The following is a 17,591-nucleotide window of genomic DNA, read 5'->3' as shown; positions in this document are numbered from 1 at the left end:
TATATATATATATAATATTAAATAAGTTGTTTACACATGTTAACCATTTTCTTCTCTTTCTTTTAACAAACAAAATATAAATACCTAATGAGCATCTACACTTTTATAACAATTAACAAAAAGATGGTTATTAGTTCTCTTATATCTATAAATTTTGCCGTGGATATTATATTATTTGTAAAATCCATGTATCTTTTGCAGATTTTTCCCTCACCATAGGTAATCTAGCTTTCATATTATTGAAAATTGAAATAATTATTATTCCACTTCATTTATAATGTTAAATTAAAAATATTGACTTATCTGTCTCTCTCGATTCATGTACATAAATAAACTTAATCATATCAGAATTTTCTATTGCACACATATCTATTGTATATAAATACAATTATTGATCATGAATAACACAATCACAAGTTGCTTGAGTGATAATACATCCCTCAAGTACAAGTTTTCTCACTTGAGAAATATCATGTGTTACTTTAGTGGAATACTTTCGTATTTCTAAACATAATTTGTATATTTATTGATTAAAATGCACATTGTCACACTTGAATGTTATTACAATGTTTGGGTGATACATATACTTGAAAAATTTTCCAACCAGGATTAAAACTCTTCCACGTATTTTCTCGGTGCTTGAGTGTTATGATGTATTTGCATTATTCATTAAGATCTCATACACAATGCACACCTCCACAACATCACTCGAGTGACAAACATGTTGTTTTAGCGTCATCCTTCAAGAGGAGAGAGTTACATCACCTATCTCTTGTTCAAATTATAAACTCTTGCTTTAACTACTTACACGAGTTTACACTTTGTTACTTGAGCAACAATGATTGATAAGTGTAATAATTAAGAACTAATTGGATGTCACTTAAATAATGAAACATTGTTTAAGCAACATTCAGTTTGGGGATACTCATTGTCAATAAAACTTCAACGAAACCAACGTAACAAATTAATACAAGTTACTACATGTCATGATCCACAAACATGTCACCCCCACACCCTCATGCATACATACAAAACTAATCATCACATTCTTAACAAATGTAAACAAAAACTTAATATATAGATACATATTAACTCATTTTACCTAAATGTTTCAAACTTGAAATTTAATTATAAATATAGTCAATTGAAATCCATACTAGGAGCGTCAACGAAATAAGTTATTTTTGTGAAAATATTTTTTAATTAAATTTGCCTTACAACTTACTGGCATTTACATTTGAAAAAAAAAACATGTAATATGTATATAAAGTATGTACAAATCATTCACCTTCGATAATTTAATTAAATGACCAATGGTTGCATATTTGGAAGTGAACATCAACAAAGTCGTCTTTTATGCGTAGTTAAGTGCATGAAGTGAATGATTTCACGTAATTTTAGTTGTCTTCTTGTTTTTTATCCAACATAGCAACAACAACCCCAAACTCAAGACCAGTGCCTAAAACCTAATAAAGTAAGTTATCTCACTTATCAAATGCCTACACAAAATTACTATAATATAACTACTTAATGTATTCACATTTTAAATAAACATAATGAAACATATTATTAACCTTATCCATTGTATAAACATTATTGCATTATTCTTATTCGTTATTTACTACAAGACTCAGTTTTCACGTAACTTCGTGAAATAAAAAACATTGTGGATCCAAATTTCATAAATACAAATAAATTCAGAATACTAACATACGAACTATCGTCCACGTCATTGAATTTATGTTCAACACGTAGACAATAGACGTAAAAAAGGTGTGAGGACTTTTTTTGTAAAAAAATTGTCAATATTTAGGTATGACTTGTAAAGACCATACACAAAAGAGGTTTTTTACGTCTGACCCTTATAGGTTAAATGTAAATTTACATATGTTGAGTACAGGTCATATGTAATTTTACATATGACCTATTATGTAATTTTACATCTAACCTATGAGGATCAAACGCAAAACACTTATTTTGTGTATGATTTTTAAGGCAAAACATATATTTGTTTAAAAAACTTGTAATGCCCATTTATCCTTCAATTTTCTCTTTGCGTGGAGCTTTTTCTTAATGTTGACAAATGTTTTTTGCGAGTTAAGGCTTTCACTGATGATCATCAAATTTTAAGGTTTTGTTTCTTTTTTTCCTTTTCCCATTTATTTCTCACCATTGTGCATTCCTATGACTCTTTTGCATGTAATGTATTTAATTAAGGTCGTTGTTGACACTCACAATCTCATAACTATGAAGAACAAGGGATGTTAGCAGAAGCACCCCACAATTGTTCGTAAGGCCGAAGAAATCATGTACTCCAAAGCTGAATTCAAGTTTTTTTATAGTTTCTCAAATGCTCGTGGAATGTTTATTATTATTGCTTTCACTATGGTGGGTAAAACCTCTTTTGTTTTACCTATTGTGATTTTGTTGCTTTAAAAAAAGTAATTTAATCTGATATGCTCTAGTATCGCCTTAATGATGTCATTAACATAATCATACGGATAAACAAGATATTCGAGATGAGAGAGCTTTCACCTTTATATACTTAAGATACTTGCATTCATTTTTTTCATCTTTAGTGGACCCTAATACTCTAAAATAGTGATAAAATCCTAACTATTTACTCATACACATAATAACATAATCGTTTCTCCTATATATCATTTAGGTTTAAATACTTCCTTCATCCATGTTTTTGTTGAAAAATCTCAAATAGGTCCTAAGATTTTTTTTAGTCTCAATTAGGTCCATATTTTTGAAAATGTGTAACAATTAGGCCCATTCCGTTAGTATGATATTAACGGTGTTAAGGATATGCCACGTGTCAGCTTCACATTTTTTTTGATTTTTTTAATTTTTTTTAAAAATTTTTAATTTTTTTTTGAAAATTATTCATGCCACGTGTCATGTCAATATTGTGCCACGTGTCACGTCAGTAAGGTGACACGTGTCAAATTATTGTCTGAATCTCAATTTGGTCCATATATTTGTTATTTTTATTACATTTCAGTCCATTTTTTAAAAAAATTTTAAATATATTTATTTTAACCTTTTACAAAATTGTTTTAAAATTTTATATTTAAATTTATAAATTTTTTATTTTTAAACCAACTCTAACATTTGTATATAAATTATTTAAAATAATTTTGTAACAAGTTAAAATAAATATTTTAAAATTTAAAAAAAAAAATAAAATAAACTTAATATTATTAAAATTGTTTAATAAAAATATCATTATAAAATTTATATAAAAGTTAAATTTGATCTCAATTTGGAGAAGATGAAATTGAAAATTAAAAAAAAATGGACTAAAATATAATTAAAATAACAAATATATGGACCAAATTGAGATTCAAACAATGATTTGACACGTGTCACCTTACTGACTTGACACGTGGCACAATATTGATGTGACACGTGGCATGAATAATTTTCAAAAAAAAATTAAAAAATTAAAAAAAAAATAAAAATAAAAATTAAAAAAAAAATTAAAAAAATAAAAAATTCAAAAAAATGAGGAGCTGACACGTGGCATGTCCTTAACACCGTTAACATCATACTAACGGAATGGGCCTAATTGTTACACATTTTCAAAAATATGGACCTAATTGAGACTAAAAAATATTTTAGGACCTATTTGAGATTTTTCAACAAAAACATGGACTAAAAGAGTATTTTAACCTATCATTTATAAATTTCTTACTTTAAAGTAATCATATAATATATTTACTTTGTATACAAAACAAAAATATTTAACGCTTTAATTCTAATAATCAAATTCATAATTTAGTTTCACACTTTGTGTATTTATCCAAATAAAGTTTGAACATAAAAAGAAATGGATCTTTAAAAAACAATACAAAATGAACTTTACAATAATAATAATAATAAAATAAAAATTTATATCAAATTTATCTTCCAATCATCTCTTTTAACTTTTTCTATTGTTTTTATTATATTTTTGTATGTTATATTATGTTAAATTTATTAAAATTGATATTTGACAAATCTCAAATATTCTGGTATTTTTTTACATGTATTTGTGGTACAAGTAAATGACAAACATGGTCTGTGAAAGTTATTTAGAAAAGTTTATGAATGACTTAATTTTAATATATTATTTGACATTAAATTTATAGATAATCATAAATGTTAGAGTAAAACTCTTCCTATGAAACTTAACACCTACATGTACATATTTAGTTATGTACTTCAAATAACATAATGATGTGAGATGTTGACATACATATCTACGAGATAATGCAATATTTAATATTTATTTATAAAAAAACTTAAATAAATAAATTAAATTTTAATTTTTAATTAAATAACAAAAATGTTTGTAAATAATCTGAGTAGAAAACCATTGTTGGCCACCTAAGAGTGGAGAAGGGTAGGAAGAAAAGGAAACAGTGTCTCTTTCAAAAAAATAGGGGGTGGATTGAAAAATTACGAGGGTGGGGAAAGAATGAATTAGGCCCAACTTCAGGAGCAAAAACGAAAAATCACAAATTTCAATCCCTCGCGCGCTGGAGAGTGGAGTAGAGACCCAATTCCCTCCTCATTCTGAAAAGGTGAGAGAGCCACTTCACATTTTAAAAAATTTGCAGAAATGCCCGTGCGCCGTCTCAGACTCGATTCCGACACCGACGAAGAAGAACAACACCCACTCCAACCCCAATCCCAACCACGGCCACAGCCACAGCCACATTTTCCGGCGGTTCCCGTTGAAATCTCCGACGATGAAGACTTCATCGACGTCGCCGAAAGCCTCTCCCCGCCCTCCCCTTCCTGTCCAGTCTCCGACTTCCTCCGCCGCCTCGGTCTGTCTCTCAAGAGAGACTGGCTCGCCTCCTGTCTCCGCCAACTCCAAGCCTCTGTTGCGTCCTTCGAACACCTCGACGTTGCCGCCAAAGCCAAACGTTGTTTCGAGCAGTTCCTCTTCGCCGACATGAATTCATGTGGCGCCGGCGTTCTCCCTCCCAACGTCGATTCCATGCACCTTCGCGTTCTCCCTGGTCCCTACGTTTTGCAGGTGGGCCTTTTCTTCTTGTTTGTATAATTGTCATACACATGTATCTATTTCATCGTTAGATGGTTTGTTGATATGTATTTTCCGCTGTTTTGATACGTAAGTGCTGTCAATTTTTATTTGTGGAATTTGGAGACTTGTGAATTTTCACCGCAATGTTCAATTCATGGTTGTAGGTTGATGAAATAATTAATATCACTTGTAACCTACGAGGAAGATACGAACAAGCACCTCCTGGACCTAAGAGGTGCCTCAAGTTGTCAATGACTGATGGTGTTCAGAGAGTATTTGGAATGGAGTATAGGCCTATCAAAGCGCTTGAAGTTTGTGCCTCTTCTGGTTTAAAGGTTTCTTTCTCTGTTGTGGCATTCCTTCCTTTAATTTGGATGGGATAAACCTTAAATATAGTTCTTTAGGCTGCCTGGTGCTATTTTTCGATTAGAATTGGAGTTTAACTTTGGTAATCTATGTGATCTATTAATGCATGCTTTTGTGTAGTGAATTATCGGGATGAAACTCCTATTCGGTCTATTCTTAATTTTCTTGTTTTGTGTGTGGTTCTCTTTGGGGTTTTCACTTCCATATGCAATCTCTGGGTTTATGATTTCCACACTGTTTTGGTTAAGTTACTTGTCACTGATAGTGATGTAGAGGTGTTTATTTGACACTTGTAGGTTGCTATCTCTAATGTACATGTGCGTCGTGGACTTCTAATGTTGGTCCCTGAAACCATTGAAATTTTGGGGGGATTGGTTGAGGAGCTGGATGCTGCTCGAAAACGACTGGTTGAAGAAATAAACAAGCCACCTAGGGGGAAAAGGTATCAATTATTGCAATTTGATTATTTGGACCAAACTGCACAATTGGAAGTTGTATGATATCTTGATGTGGAAGCTACATTGGTGCAAACTTTTTTGCTGCCTTATACTATTACCATATGTAATTCTGCTGCATATAGGTAAACCTTGATTTAGTGGTCTTCATTGTCCTCATGCAGAAACAAAAATGGAGAGCTCCCTCCTTTAGCAACTAGAGCAACACTTGCTGCATGGCCTCCAGGTGGGGTTGATAATCGTGCGTGCAATGGCTCCACGCTGCACAGTAATGTTTCTTTCCAAGAAAACAACCAAGGTGCACTTTGTGTTACAGATAAAAGTATTTATGTGTGTGGATGGTAGCGCACATCTATGATGTTGACAATTTCCCGACTTTGTCCTTGTTTGTTCTTCATGAATCATTAACTACAGGTGCTGGCCAGAGCATACCTAGCCCTGTTAACAACTTACCAACTGAAGATACTTTGTCCATGGGTGCACGCAGTGCTGCTTCTAATTCAATACCCTGCATGTCATCACATTCCAACGCCATGAATGTGGATACGCCTAGGAATACCGATCCTGTATCCCATGCTAGTCCTATGTCTAACCAACTCTCTTCTGTAATCTCAAGGGCCAAGGATATGCACATAGATGCTTCTAATGCAAGGGAATGTTCTATTGACCATCAGTATTCTAACATGGATTCAAATGTTGCAGCGGCACATATGGACTCAGTTAATATAACACGAGAAAATTCTGTAGGTATTGAGTGCTCTCCTGTTGTTGTCAATATTGACACAGATACAGATAGAACTCCTGTTGCTACAGATACTACTCATCTGCAAAGAACCTCATCCACTGTTTTAGACACTAGCGATGTCCAGATGGTTGATGCCATTGACCATCCACTCATACTGTCTAGAGACCAAGAGGTTCCTTTCACATACATAGCTAGTTTGTCAGCTAAGTGGGCTAAAATCAAGGAGGAAGCTCCTTCCGTTCAGGGGAAAATCAAGGTAAGATGATAAACTATCTCGTGCATTTGGTTTTTGAGTATGAGTAGCTGGAAACTTGGAATGACTAGTTACCCACATGTTTTACTACAACGTTAATTTCTGTGATCCGAATCCTCTTGTTTGTATTCTATCCTGTTTATATTATGTCATATCGTTTTTGAGTTTGAGATTTGAATATGAGCCATTTGTTGCTGTTCTGTGGTGAAATTGGCTCTCGGGTGGAATTTTCTTCGGAGCATGTCTTCATTCTTCCAACTGATGCTTAGGTCAGAGCTTTTGCAATCTTAATTCTTTCTAAGTATACGTGTATATTTTTTTTGTAGTGCTTTTTGACTGGTGTAAAAGGATTCCAGTTTAAGAAAAGGACAACATATGAACTTCAGGCATATGTAGACGATGGTAGCCTTATTTCTGAAATCCTTGTCGATCATAATGTGAGTTTGCTCTAGAATTCAAGCTTTTATCCATTGGTCTTTATCTTTTAACTGTAAGAAGTTAATCACTGAGAGAAATAATTTAGGTTGTAGAGAAAGGAATTGGTTATTCTCCTGAGGAGGTAACTGCGGCTCTTTCTTCTCCTGACACAAAAATCGTACACCAAATGAAGGATACAATGCGTAAATTTCAAGCCTTTTTAGCAAACTTTGAGGTAAATAAAAATTCTCTAGCTGTAGATACAAGGGAATCTGACAGATTCTCGCAAGTTTTACGCAGTTAGCTGGATTGACTACGAATTAATCGTTTTTTATTCTGTTAATTATCATATTCACGTTTTTTGTCTAGGGAATAATTCTTGTGGAATTCAATAAAAAATCTCCCCTTCCACTTGCTCTAGAGATGAGTCAAGGTTGTCCGCAGTCTGATGCATGGTTACTTCTGAGAAGGCTGAAGTCTCTTCAACCTGCACTAGTTCAAAACCCTACGGATCCGATTGAGTTATCCCCGTAATTATCTGCATGACTGGCATTTTGTAATTTGGCCTGGACAAAGTTGTGCTCGAAATAATTGCAGACCTTAATATCATGCATGATGAATGTAGTACCATTCTGCACACTCGTCACCATCATATACTCGAGTTCCAAGACCCTGCATAACTAAGATGGACATAGAAGAATGACGATGTGAGAGAGCATTTGTTGTTGCACCAACTTGTATTCTGGTATTCTATGTAAGAAATGCTTGTAATATTAGCCAGAGGAAAAGTTGGTGTTCATTTTGGTCAAAAACAAACGAATAGCCTTCCCTTTGATCCCAGTTCAGCAGAAGAGAAAAATCGGGGTAGGTGGACCATACTCTCAATTGGAAAAAAAGACTAATGACTCTTTGGGGGAAAGAGGAAAGAATCAAGGTTACAATGTTATGAAAGGTTGCCTGGTATATAAGTACTGGTGAAGCACGGATTGGTATTGTATATTTTCATTGTTCTTGGTGTTAAGGTGTTCCCGTTGGAGGTTTATTTGTTGGATGAGATTGTCTATATCTACATCTAAGGATGTATTGCAACTCCTGAATGGTCACGTGATTTGTTCTTGTAATTTGAAATGTAACTTCTGCAGTGGATTTTAGCTTTGCTACATGTAATCTTAAGTAGTTTTTGTAAAGTTTGCTCTGGCATTTTCATTATCAATGTACCCCCGATATTATAGTGATTGAAACAGTCATAAATGTACATATCTGGGAACAACTCTGCAGTATTTTTCTGGTGAGTAGCTCTGAAGATTAATGAAAATTGTTTCACTTCTCTGTATTGAGTGAAATACTCATTCAGTTTTGGAAAAAAGATTTTTATAATTAAAACAAAAATAGAAAAGATTTTCGTGATCTTAACAATTAACTGAGCGATAAGAGTGACAGTTGATTTCCTTCAAGAACAGTTATAACCTGAGAGAACGTTATCTACTACGCATATGAATAACCAGAAACACTTAATGCCACGCCTCAAATGATTTTTATTTTTTCACAAGGTGAAACAGTTTACAACAATAGATATCATTTCCACATTAACATGGCATGGCCAGATTGTAATATAAAATAGATGTTTAGTTGGGTTTGATATTGGGACTCCTCACTGACTTGGGGTTTATATATTTCTTCAAGAATTTAAGATCAAGGACCTTCTTGCTGGTAGCTGGATCCTCCTCAGAAGACTCCGAAGTTAGTGATGAGCGGTTAAAAAACCCTAACATTTCAGGGAAACATACCTGCCAATAGAACGTTGTCGTAAACCAAGCTGGTTCGGTCAAGTAGGAGTCCCCACGGCAAACGCTATTCACAATTGCTTTGGCAGCTTCTGTCACTGATCTTATGGGCATCACACCAACATGCATCTGTTGCCAAGAAACAAAATGAATAAATAAGAGAACCAAGTATTTACAATGAAAAGCAAGCACAGAACTTGAATCCATTTTCAATTATACGAGTTATAGAAGCGAAGTTGAAATTCTGATTAGAAAGAACATTAGGAAATAAAACGAAAAACATGTTAAAAATTGCATCTAAATTTTGTCTTAAAAGTAAATATAGTTTACATCTCTTATTTGTTGATCAAAAACCATCTTGCCATCGTTGGATAGGATCTTCCCTTGAGACATTTCTGACTCTATCAGTCCTGGAGTGACTATAGTTATTCCTATGTCTCTTCCCAATTCAGTTCTCAGAGTCTCATATAGGCTGATAACTGCTGCTTTGCTGGCCTAAAAAGAATTTACAAAGCTATAAATTGTCATTATTGGCTACAGATTGACACTAGAAATAGAAACGATTCATGTGTGGAATCATCAACTTCAATTTTTAAACAAAGTTACGTGGTTTTTTCTGAAAAAAAGTCACTGAATCTATGTCCTCTGGAATTATATCATAACAGAAGCTTAATTAATTGGGTTGTTGATAGAGTCTGGTCTGTTACATTGTAGATACTCATCTTCGGAACAGGCAACCATCCATTACAAGAAGCTACCGCTACGATCTTGCCTTTGCTTTGTCTGAGGTGGGGGATTGAAAAGTAAGTGCTATACGCAGAACCCCAGAAGTTAATGTCCTGTCAAATAAAAGATTTATCATCTGAAAGTGATGAATTGGAAATGTTCACAATCTATTTCTTAACCAGCTGCAGAGAAGAGTTAATATAGATAAATTCTTTACCATTACGGGTGCAAAGTTAGTGATATCAGTGGTGTCCTCAAACATGCTGAGAGCATTTATTCCAGCATTGTTCACCAAATGATCCACTGCAAAGAGAGTCATATTTAACGACTGATTAACCATAAAAATACATCCAAATCAAAGCATGAGAGACACATTTATATATCACTCTGCTTAATTCTGTTGTGGGTTGTTATCAATGTCAAAAACTAGTGCTAGTAAATGAGAAACCTATATATATATAAGCACTTGTTGATGTATCATTGTGGTGTGTGTATTCATTCAGTTACATCATTTTTGAAAAGCTTGAGAAAAAGTTACATCGTCCAAAGTGGTTGATTGTTGAGTCAACGAATCGTTGGCAATCTTGGGGTCTTGAAACATCAGCAGGAATGGTGATTACATCTGGGGATCCAAGCAATTTGGCATTGCCGGCAACTTCTTTGATTCGATTTTCTCTTCTGGCAACAAGTGCTAGACGCGCCCCTCTTTTAGCATACTCATACGCAAGGTGCTTTGCGAAACGAAATCAGAAAAACCCAGAAACAAAACCAAATCCCTCAGTGAATTACAAAAACTAATAGGTCGTTGGAAGGTAAATGGTTTAAAACATGCAAGAACGTACCTCGCCTATCCCCGAGGATGCTCCAGTGATGAGTACCACTTTTCCTGCTACATCCTCTCTAGAAATTGATCTTACGATGAAGCGGAGAATCTTGAATAACAGAAAGGGTGGTAAAATGAGTAGCAGAATAGCCAGGCTTAGAGCGGGAACGAGAACGTTCAACATTCCATGAAAGAAAGCCATTGTTTTGGTGGAAGAAAAGAAGAGACCAGACAAAGACACATGAAAGAGACACTCAAACTCAGTCTTTATTTTGAGCTCTTTAACGATGCCATTTAATTTTGCATTAGAGGTAAACAACACTTAGCGTTTTTTTTCCCTTCTAATCCGGATAGTCAGACGTGGTAAAATAGGTATGATTTCATTAGCGCGTGGTAGTAAAATGACTAAATAAGTATAATCTCGTATAATCAACTTAGCGCGTGATATATCAGTATAGTCTTAAAATGCGTGTTACTAAGATGTGTCAACAAATATAGTATTAAGACGCGTGTTAGTGAGAAGTGTCAAAAAATAGTCTTAAGATGTGTGTTAGTAAAATGTTTCAGAAAATAGTCTTAAGACGCATGTTAGTTAAATGTGTCAAAGTTGGTGTGTACTTTGTTATTTAGATGTGACAAATAAGTATGATCATGTAGGATATTAAATAAGTATTAATTGAATGTGATCAAATAGGTATTGTTTCGTGAACACTTGATAGTCGGATGTGACAAAATAGTTAATCTCGTAAATATGTGATAGTTAGACGTGACAAAATAGGTATGGTCTTATCTAAGTGTATTATTTATGGTAACATCTTATTTACATGTGATATTTATTATGCTTGTGACAAAATAGGTAAAACCTAATTAATACGTGATAATTAGACATGGTAAAATAGGTATGATCTCATGAACGCATGTTAATCAGACATCACAGACGCGTTATCAAATAAATGTGGTATGAGGATACTAAATACATGTATACATGTCATGTCAAAATAGGTATGATCTCATTAACGCGTGGTAGTTAGACGTGACAAAAATAAGTTTGATCTCATTTAATTTAAATTGTCTACATAACTATATGATTTTAAGATACTATGAACAAATTGGTTGGATGTGTCAAGGTTGGTGTATGCTCAAGACACCATATACATTACTTAGATGTGCTAAAATTGATATAGTCTTAGAATGATGCATACATGTTTATTAGACATGACAAATAAGTATTGTCAAAAAATGCTTAACACATGTCAATTAGATTTGTGAAACTATGTATGCACACATGATAAGTATGTATAGTAAACTAGGTATAGTCTCAAGAACCCATGTTAATTAGACCTAGCAAAACATGTATGGTTTTAGGATTGATGGTGGATACATGCTACTTAAATGTGTCAAAATTTGTCTAATGATGTTGAATATGGGTTAAAGATAACAAATAAATATGTTTAGGGCAAACATAGTATTTAAATGTGTCAAAATAGACATGCTTTAAAAATATTGAATATTACTACTAAAATATCTCTAATTTCACAACGTTATATACATTAGTTAAACATGGCAAAACATATATACAATTTTAAATACTAAATATGTTAGTTAAATTTAGCTAAAGTAAATACAATTTGAAGATATTGAATAAGTTTTACCTAAAAATTATAAAATGACTATAATTACATGATATTGAGTACAAATATGTTATATCTTTGGCAATAAATCCAAGACTTCACGAAAACTAAAAAACATAACACTTTTTCTATTACTCTCTTTATTTTTTTAGTATTGTTTCAATCAAAATTAACTTTTTGTTAATTTTTAATTTCAAGATGTTATAATTTTTCTTGTCTATTATATATTTTTATTTTTGTCATATGTTGAAAATTACTTAAACATTAAAAAAATGAGGAAAAAAACTGAAAAAAAAGCTTATTTAAAATGAATTTAAGAAAAATTCTTAATTTTGTAGAAAAAAAACTGATTCGGACTTGTATTTAGATGCAATGTTCCTCGCTCGCATATATATTTGATAATCTCCTTCACTTTCTTTTAAATTTATCAAATTGATTTTATAACTTTTAAATGTTTGTGAGGGAAGTTAAACTCATCCTGCCTTCCAACTTTACCACCTTATAATTGTTTTCCAATACATTTAATAATTATTTCCTTTATAAATGTTCAGGTAAAAACAAGAGACAAATGAAATAAGGGTTAAATATGTCTTTTGTCGTTCAAGTTTAAGTGAAATTTAAAATTAGTCTCTCTTCAAAACTTTTAACCAATTTAGTCTTCATTTTTAAAAATGCGTGAATTTAATATTTTTTACCAAATTTTATCAAGTTTATTTGACATTTTAAACACATTTGTTGATAACATTTGAGTTAACATTAAAGCGAATATGTATCAAACGGTGTAAACAATTCAAATATTATTATGAAATGCTCTTGAAAAGTCAGATAAACTTAACAAAATTTGGTTAAAATGACTAAATTCACGCATTTTTAAAGATAAATGACTAAATTGGTCAAATTTTTTGAAAAGAGACTAATTTTAAAGTTCACTAAAACTTGAGGGATCAAAAACATATTTAATCCATCAAATATCTATGAATTAAAACTAGTGTAAGTATTAACGGATTCAATAAAGCTACTTCCTAGTAGTTTATCTAAAAGATAATTTCTTAACTCCCAAAGATTATTCTCCTTACCTCTGTAATTCTTTTACCATAAAAATTTTCATGACAAAAAAATGAGCTCATATACAAACAAACCCTTACTCTAATATTTTATATTGGCATGATGAGAACCATGGTCAAACGAGGAAAAAAAAAACAAAGAACATGATAATTCCAGAAGAAAGGAAAATAAAAAGAGAAAATAGTAAAGTCTTGTTTTAATTATTATGAATCATCTTCCTCTGTGAGAAACACTTGGAAGGTGAAGTAGGTGACGGAATGAAGAATGCAAAGTAAGACTTTATTCTGCCTTATGCTGTGGCATCACGAGATTGGTTTTGATGGCAGATTTGTTTGAAGAAGGTGCACAGATGAGGTTGCAGGCCCAATCTACGAATTGAGGATGAAAGACTTTCCAAGGAAACAAGGCTTTGGGCCACGATGGATCTGTAACATACATATCTCCCCTGCATGCACTTTCAACAATGGCTTTTCCACATTCACTAGCTGATCCCATTCGAACTCTTCTCATAGCATCCTGGAACTCACATTTCGCCCTTAATGTAAGTTCTGTCTTCACAAGACCGGGCGTCGCAATTGTTATGCCGATACCACTGCCAGCTTCCATTCTCAGAGTCTCGAAGAAGTTTACTATCGCTCCTTTGCTCGCCTGCATTTACCGTTCAAACCATCACAATTAATCACAATTTGCTTCGATTCAATTTTCTGTACCTTCAAAATGAATGAATATCAGAGTTTATTTATACATTATAGATACTTATCAGCGGTAGTGGGAACCATGCGCAAACCGAAGCAATCACTATGACCCTCCCTTTGCTTATTTTCAGATGTGGGATTGCATATATCGTCGCATTAACTGCTCCCCAAAAATTTACATCCTGTCAAAAATTAAAAAAAAGGTGGGATTGCTACCGATCTAACCAATTTTTATATCACATCATAAATAATTTTATTAACGAACCACTTCAACGATCTTCAAATATGATTGAAATATAAAATAAATTTAAAGATTAAATATATTTTTGTCCATTCAATTTTTAATTTTTATGCACTATTTTTTTAAGTAAATTTTAACAATTCTTAAAAATTGCTTTAAATTTTCATCTCTCACGAAATGCAGAGATTTCCAATAATATATAAGACTTTACAAATTTAATCTCATTATCCTCGTACTTTTTATTTTTCTCATGGTGCATCAGATATTTATAGTAATAAATATATATTTTTTTCTTTTTATAATACTTCATATATTTATATAGATCATTATTATTTTATTATATAATATATATATATATATATATATAATAATTATTTAAATTAATAATATAGATTTATAATAATTATTAATAATATATATGTTTAATAATTGTTATTATTATCAATATATATATATATATATATATAATAAATGATATATAGTAATTAAATATAATAATAAATAATAAAATTAATATATAATATAAATTTTTTATTAAAATTTATTAAATAAACAATTTTAAACTTTAATATTTTTATCTTTTTTATTTCATAATATATATATATATATAACAATTAATAATAATAAATATGTATAATAATTAAAATATGGTTAAATTTTAATGTTTCATCTCATTTCATAATTATTTTATTTTATTTTTATCATCAAGGATGTTTTGGTAATCTTCAAATTTTATATATTAAAATAATGTTTTTTAATCTATCACATCACTCAAATCACTTACTAACTTTTATAAAATTTATTTCTAACTCCACTCATTTCATCCTTTAAATCCACTAAAAAAACACACATTCATCCACTCAAATCCACACAAATCTATCTTTTCACTCTCTTCTAAATCCATCTTATGAAAGGAACACAACCTTAGTGAAAATTAGAATTAGTTCCTCTTGAAAACCTTTAATAAATTTAGTCTCTTATCTTTAGAAATGCATAGATTTAGTCTTTTAAACCAATTTTTATAAGTTTATTTGACGTTTCAAACGTGTTTCTCATTTAACATTGAAGTGATGATGTGTCAAACAGTAGTGTAAACAAACTAAAATAATACTATAATGAGATGTGTTTGAAACGTCAACTAAACTTAATACAATCTGATTTAAAGAAATAAATTCACTATTTTTAAAGATATAAGACTAAATTAGTTGAGGATTTCCAAGAACATCTAATTCTAATTTTTACTCAGAGTTAAAAAATCAAAAAACATATTTAATCCTAAACTTAATCAAATTTGATTTTGTTAAAAAGATTAAATTTACACATTTATAAAATTGAATGACTAAATTAAACCAAAATTTCTAAAAAGAACCGATTTCAATTTTGAATAAAAATTAGAAAATAAAAAATATATTTAATCATATTTTTTAAATTATATCATATCTCGAACCATCTCACGGCTTACCATAACTGCAGTATATTCAGAAACATCACGCATATTCTCCACAGTTACAGGTCTACCACTGATTCCTGCATTATTTACCAGATGATCCACTGCACAAAACACCAAATCTACCAGTTTTAGCTGTAAACAGAAGAGTAGAAATGAAAGAACAAACAAAAAGTTACACTACTGATATACGTCTTCCGAAGTAGTTGACCGTTTCATCAACAAAGCGTTTGCAATCATGGGGCTTGGATACATCAGCACCAATGATGGTAACATCAGGAGAACCCAGAGATCGTGCTTTATCACTCACCGCCGCAAGGTTCTCCTTTCTGATATCAACCAGAGAAAGCTTTGCTCCTCGCCTTGCATATTCATAAGCTATTTGCTTTGGAAAATCACCAAAAGTAAAACTCATATTTACTATAGAGCAAAAAATTTGCATCAAAAAACATATTTCCAGGCACAACATGCTCTAACAAGGATAGGAAAAAAAAAAAAAAACAGACCTCGCCAATTCCTGAGGCTGCTCCGGTGATTAATACGACTTTGTTTGCGACGTTTTCTTTGCGCAGAGATTTTCTTACGTGCATAAGCAGCTTGAATATGAGGGAAGGTGGCATTAGAATGGTGAAGAGAAGTAGAGAAAGTGGGGGCAATGCAAAGTCGAGAAGCTTGGTAATTGCATCCATGGCTTTGTGAGATTGAATCGGCACTTCCAGAAAGAGAAAAATATCTGACTTTATATATTACTATATTTAGCAGCAGCCAAAAGACATTTATAGATGGTAGTTGTTATTTGGTGAGAAACCTTTTATGATACAACCAACCATACTGATTATATGATTTCTGTCAACTGTTTTTTTTTTTTTTTGTTAGAATTTTGTTTCAAATATAATTTTTTTCAAATTTATTTTAATTATTTTCTAAAATGTATTAAACTATGTAATATATGTTAGGTATTTTTTTATCTTATACATAAAATATTTGGACATTTATCTTCAACTGTAGTAAGTTTATAAGAAGAAAATGCTCTAAAACTGTTAAACTATTATATATATATATATATATATATATATATATATATATATATATATATATGAATTGATTTTTAAGATTTACTTACCGTTTAGATTATGTTTTTTGTTTTATGTATCTAACATATAAATTTAATTAAAATAAGATCTGAATATATAATAATTGTTTTCTTTATAATATGTAATGTATATAACAGATATGCATAATTCATAGTTAAAAATCTTAAGTTTACCATTTAAATAATAAAAAAAAATTATTATATTGTTATTATTATAATTATAAATTTAAATGTTGATAGTTTTTATAATTTTTTAATGAATAGTTTTTATTTATTGTGTACATAATTTTTAAATTAAAAAAATGGTTAAATTTAAAAACTAAAAATATGATTAAATTTAAAAAAAATGATAAATTAAAAGATAAAATTATGAAATAATTATTTTAATTTAATATAACTTTTATTTCAAAAATAAAATTGAAAATTAAATGTGAAAAAAAGTTCATATATAAGTATAGAAAATAATAATTCTAAGACTAAAGAGATTTTCAGTTGTCATTATTAAAATCTCTTTTTTCCCGTGTTAATAACATAATTTATTTTAAGGTTGACACAATTAGGCTTATAGGCAGAGTTGCTAATCACTTATTAATTTAAGACGGAATGATTTTTGCAGCTATGTGACCTAGTTTGTTATTAAAATAAAACGTTATTTTTTTTTTTATAGTTTAAAGGATTACATTTTGTGTGTGTATGTTTCAAGAATATAAATACATTTAATGTTATGATTTAAATCACAAACAATTATTAGTTAAATTTTAATTATGTGGTATAATTAAATAATGTAGGACGAAAAGTAATTATCA

General features: G+C 30.9%; 3 protein-coding genes across 3 annotated transcripts; 1 reads left to right on the top strand and 2 right to left on the bottom strand.

Annotated features, from left to right (window-relative positions):
- The first annotated feature begins 4,471 nt into the window (after nt 1-4,471).
- RMI1 (recQ-mediated instability protein (DUF1767)) lies at nt 4,472-8,515 on the top strand. Its single transcript, XM_028060182.2, has 8 exons — nt 4,472-5,035; nt 5,209-5,379; nt 5,707-5,852; nt 6,030-6,163; nt 6,280-6,866; nt 7,190-7,300; nt 7,387-7,515; nt 7,650-8,515. The coding sequence occupies exons 1-8, from the start codon at nt 4,613-4,615 to the stop codon at nt 7,812-7,814; spliced, it is 1,866 nt and encodes a 621-aa protein (XP_027915983.1). The 5' UTR covers nt 4,472-4,612; the 3' UTR covers nt 7,815-8,515.
- A 263-nt stretch (nt 8,516-8,778) lies between these two features.
- Nucleotides 8,779-10,952, bottom strand: LOC114175417 (11-beta-hydroxysteroid dehydrogenase 1A-like). Its single transcript, XM_028060183.2, has 6 exons — nt 10,633-10,952; nt 10,329-10,521; nt 10,008-10,093; nt 9,772-9,903; nt 9,395-9,559; nt 8,779-9,193 (listed from the first exon to the last, which is right to left on the bottom strand). Exons 1-6 carry the CDS (start codon nt 10,813-10,815, stop codon nt 8,906-8,908), a joined length of 1,047 nt encoding a protein of 348 aa, XP_027915984.1. The 5' UTR covers nt 10,816-10,952; the 3' UTR covers nt 8,779-8,905.
- A 2,420-nt stretch (nt 10,953-13,372) lies between these two features.
- LOC114177405 (11-beta-hydroxysteroid dehydrogenase-like 4A) lies at nt 13,373-16,428 on the bottom strand. Its single transcript, XM_028062730.2, has 5 exons — nt 16,199-16,428; nt 15,885-16,077; nt 15,708-15,796; nt 14,055-14,186; nt 13,373-13,957 (listed from the first exon to the last, which is right to left on the bottom strand). Exons 1-5 carry the CDS (start codon nt 16,379-16,381, stop codon nt 13,589-13,591), a joined length of 966 nt encoding a protein of 321 aa, XP_027918531.1. The 5' UTR covers nt 16,382-16,428; the 3' UTR covers nt 13,373-13,588.
- Between the last annotated feature and the right edge of the window lie 1,163 nt (nt 16,429-17,591).

Source organism: Vigna unguiculata, chromosome 3 (genome assembly GCF_037176805.1).
Source record: "Vigna unguiculata cultivar grain cowpea cultivar isolate G323 ecotype 2 chromosome 3, ASM3717680v1, whole genome shotgun sequence".
In the NCBI taxonomy this organism is placed as follows: domain Eukaryota; kingdom Viridiplantae; phylum Streptophyta; class Magnoliopsida; order Fabales; family Fabaceae; genus Vigna; species Vigna unguiculata.
The sequence above is the reverse complement of the archived record's forward strand: the minus strand, read 5'-3'. Positions and strand labels throughout refer to the sequence as shown.

Excerpts from the sequence above, each read along its gene's own strand:
- LOC114175417 (XM_028060183.2), bottom strand. The coding sequence starts at position 10,815 with ATGGCTTTCTTTCATGGAATGTTGAACGTTCTCGTTCCCGCTCTAAGC. Across the intron at positions 9,904-10,007 it reads CTAACTTTGCACCCGTAATG|GACATTAACTTCTGGGGTTC; the intron begins GTAAAGAATTTA and ends TTTATTTGACAG. Across the intron at positions 9,194-9,394 it reads TTGATCAACAAATAAGAGAT|ATGCATGTTGGTGTGATGCC; the intron begins GTAAACTATATT and ends TCTTGGCAACAG.
- RMI1 (XM_028060182.2), top strand. The coding sequence starts at position 4,613 with ATGCCCGTGCGCCGTCTCAGACTCGATTCCGACACCGACGAAGAAGAA. Across the intron at positions 5,036-5,208 it reads CTGGTCCCTACGTTTTGCAG|GTTGATGAAATAATTAATAT; the intron begins GTGGGCCTTTTC and ends TCATGGTTGTAG. Across the intron at positions 6,164-6,279 it reads TTTCCAAGAAAACAACCAAG|GTGCTGGCCAGAGCATACCT; the intron begins GTGCACTTTGTG and ends CATTAACTACAG.
- LOC114177405 (XM_028062730.2), bottom strand. The coding sequence starts at position 16,381 with ATGGATGCAATTACCAAGCTTCTCGACTTTGCATTGCCCCCACTTTCT. Across the intron at positions 16,078-16,198 it reads CAGCCTCAGGAATTGGCGAG|CAAATAGCTTATGAATATGC; the intron begins GTCTGTTTTTTT and ends GATTTTCCAAAG. Across the intron at positions 14,187-15,707 it reads CTGAATATACTGCAGTTATG|GATGTAAATTTTTGGGGAGC; the intron begins GTAAGCCGTGAG and ends AATTTTTGACAG.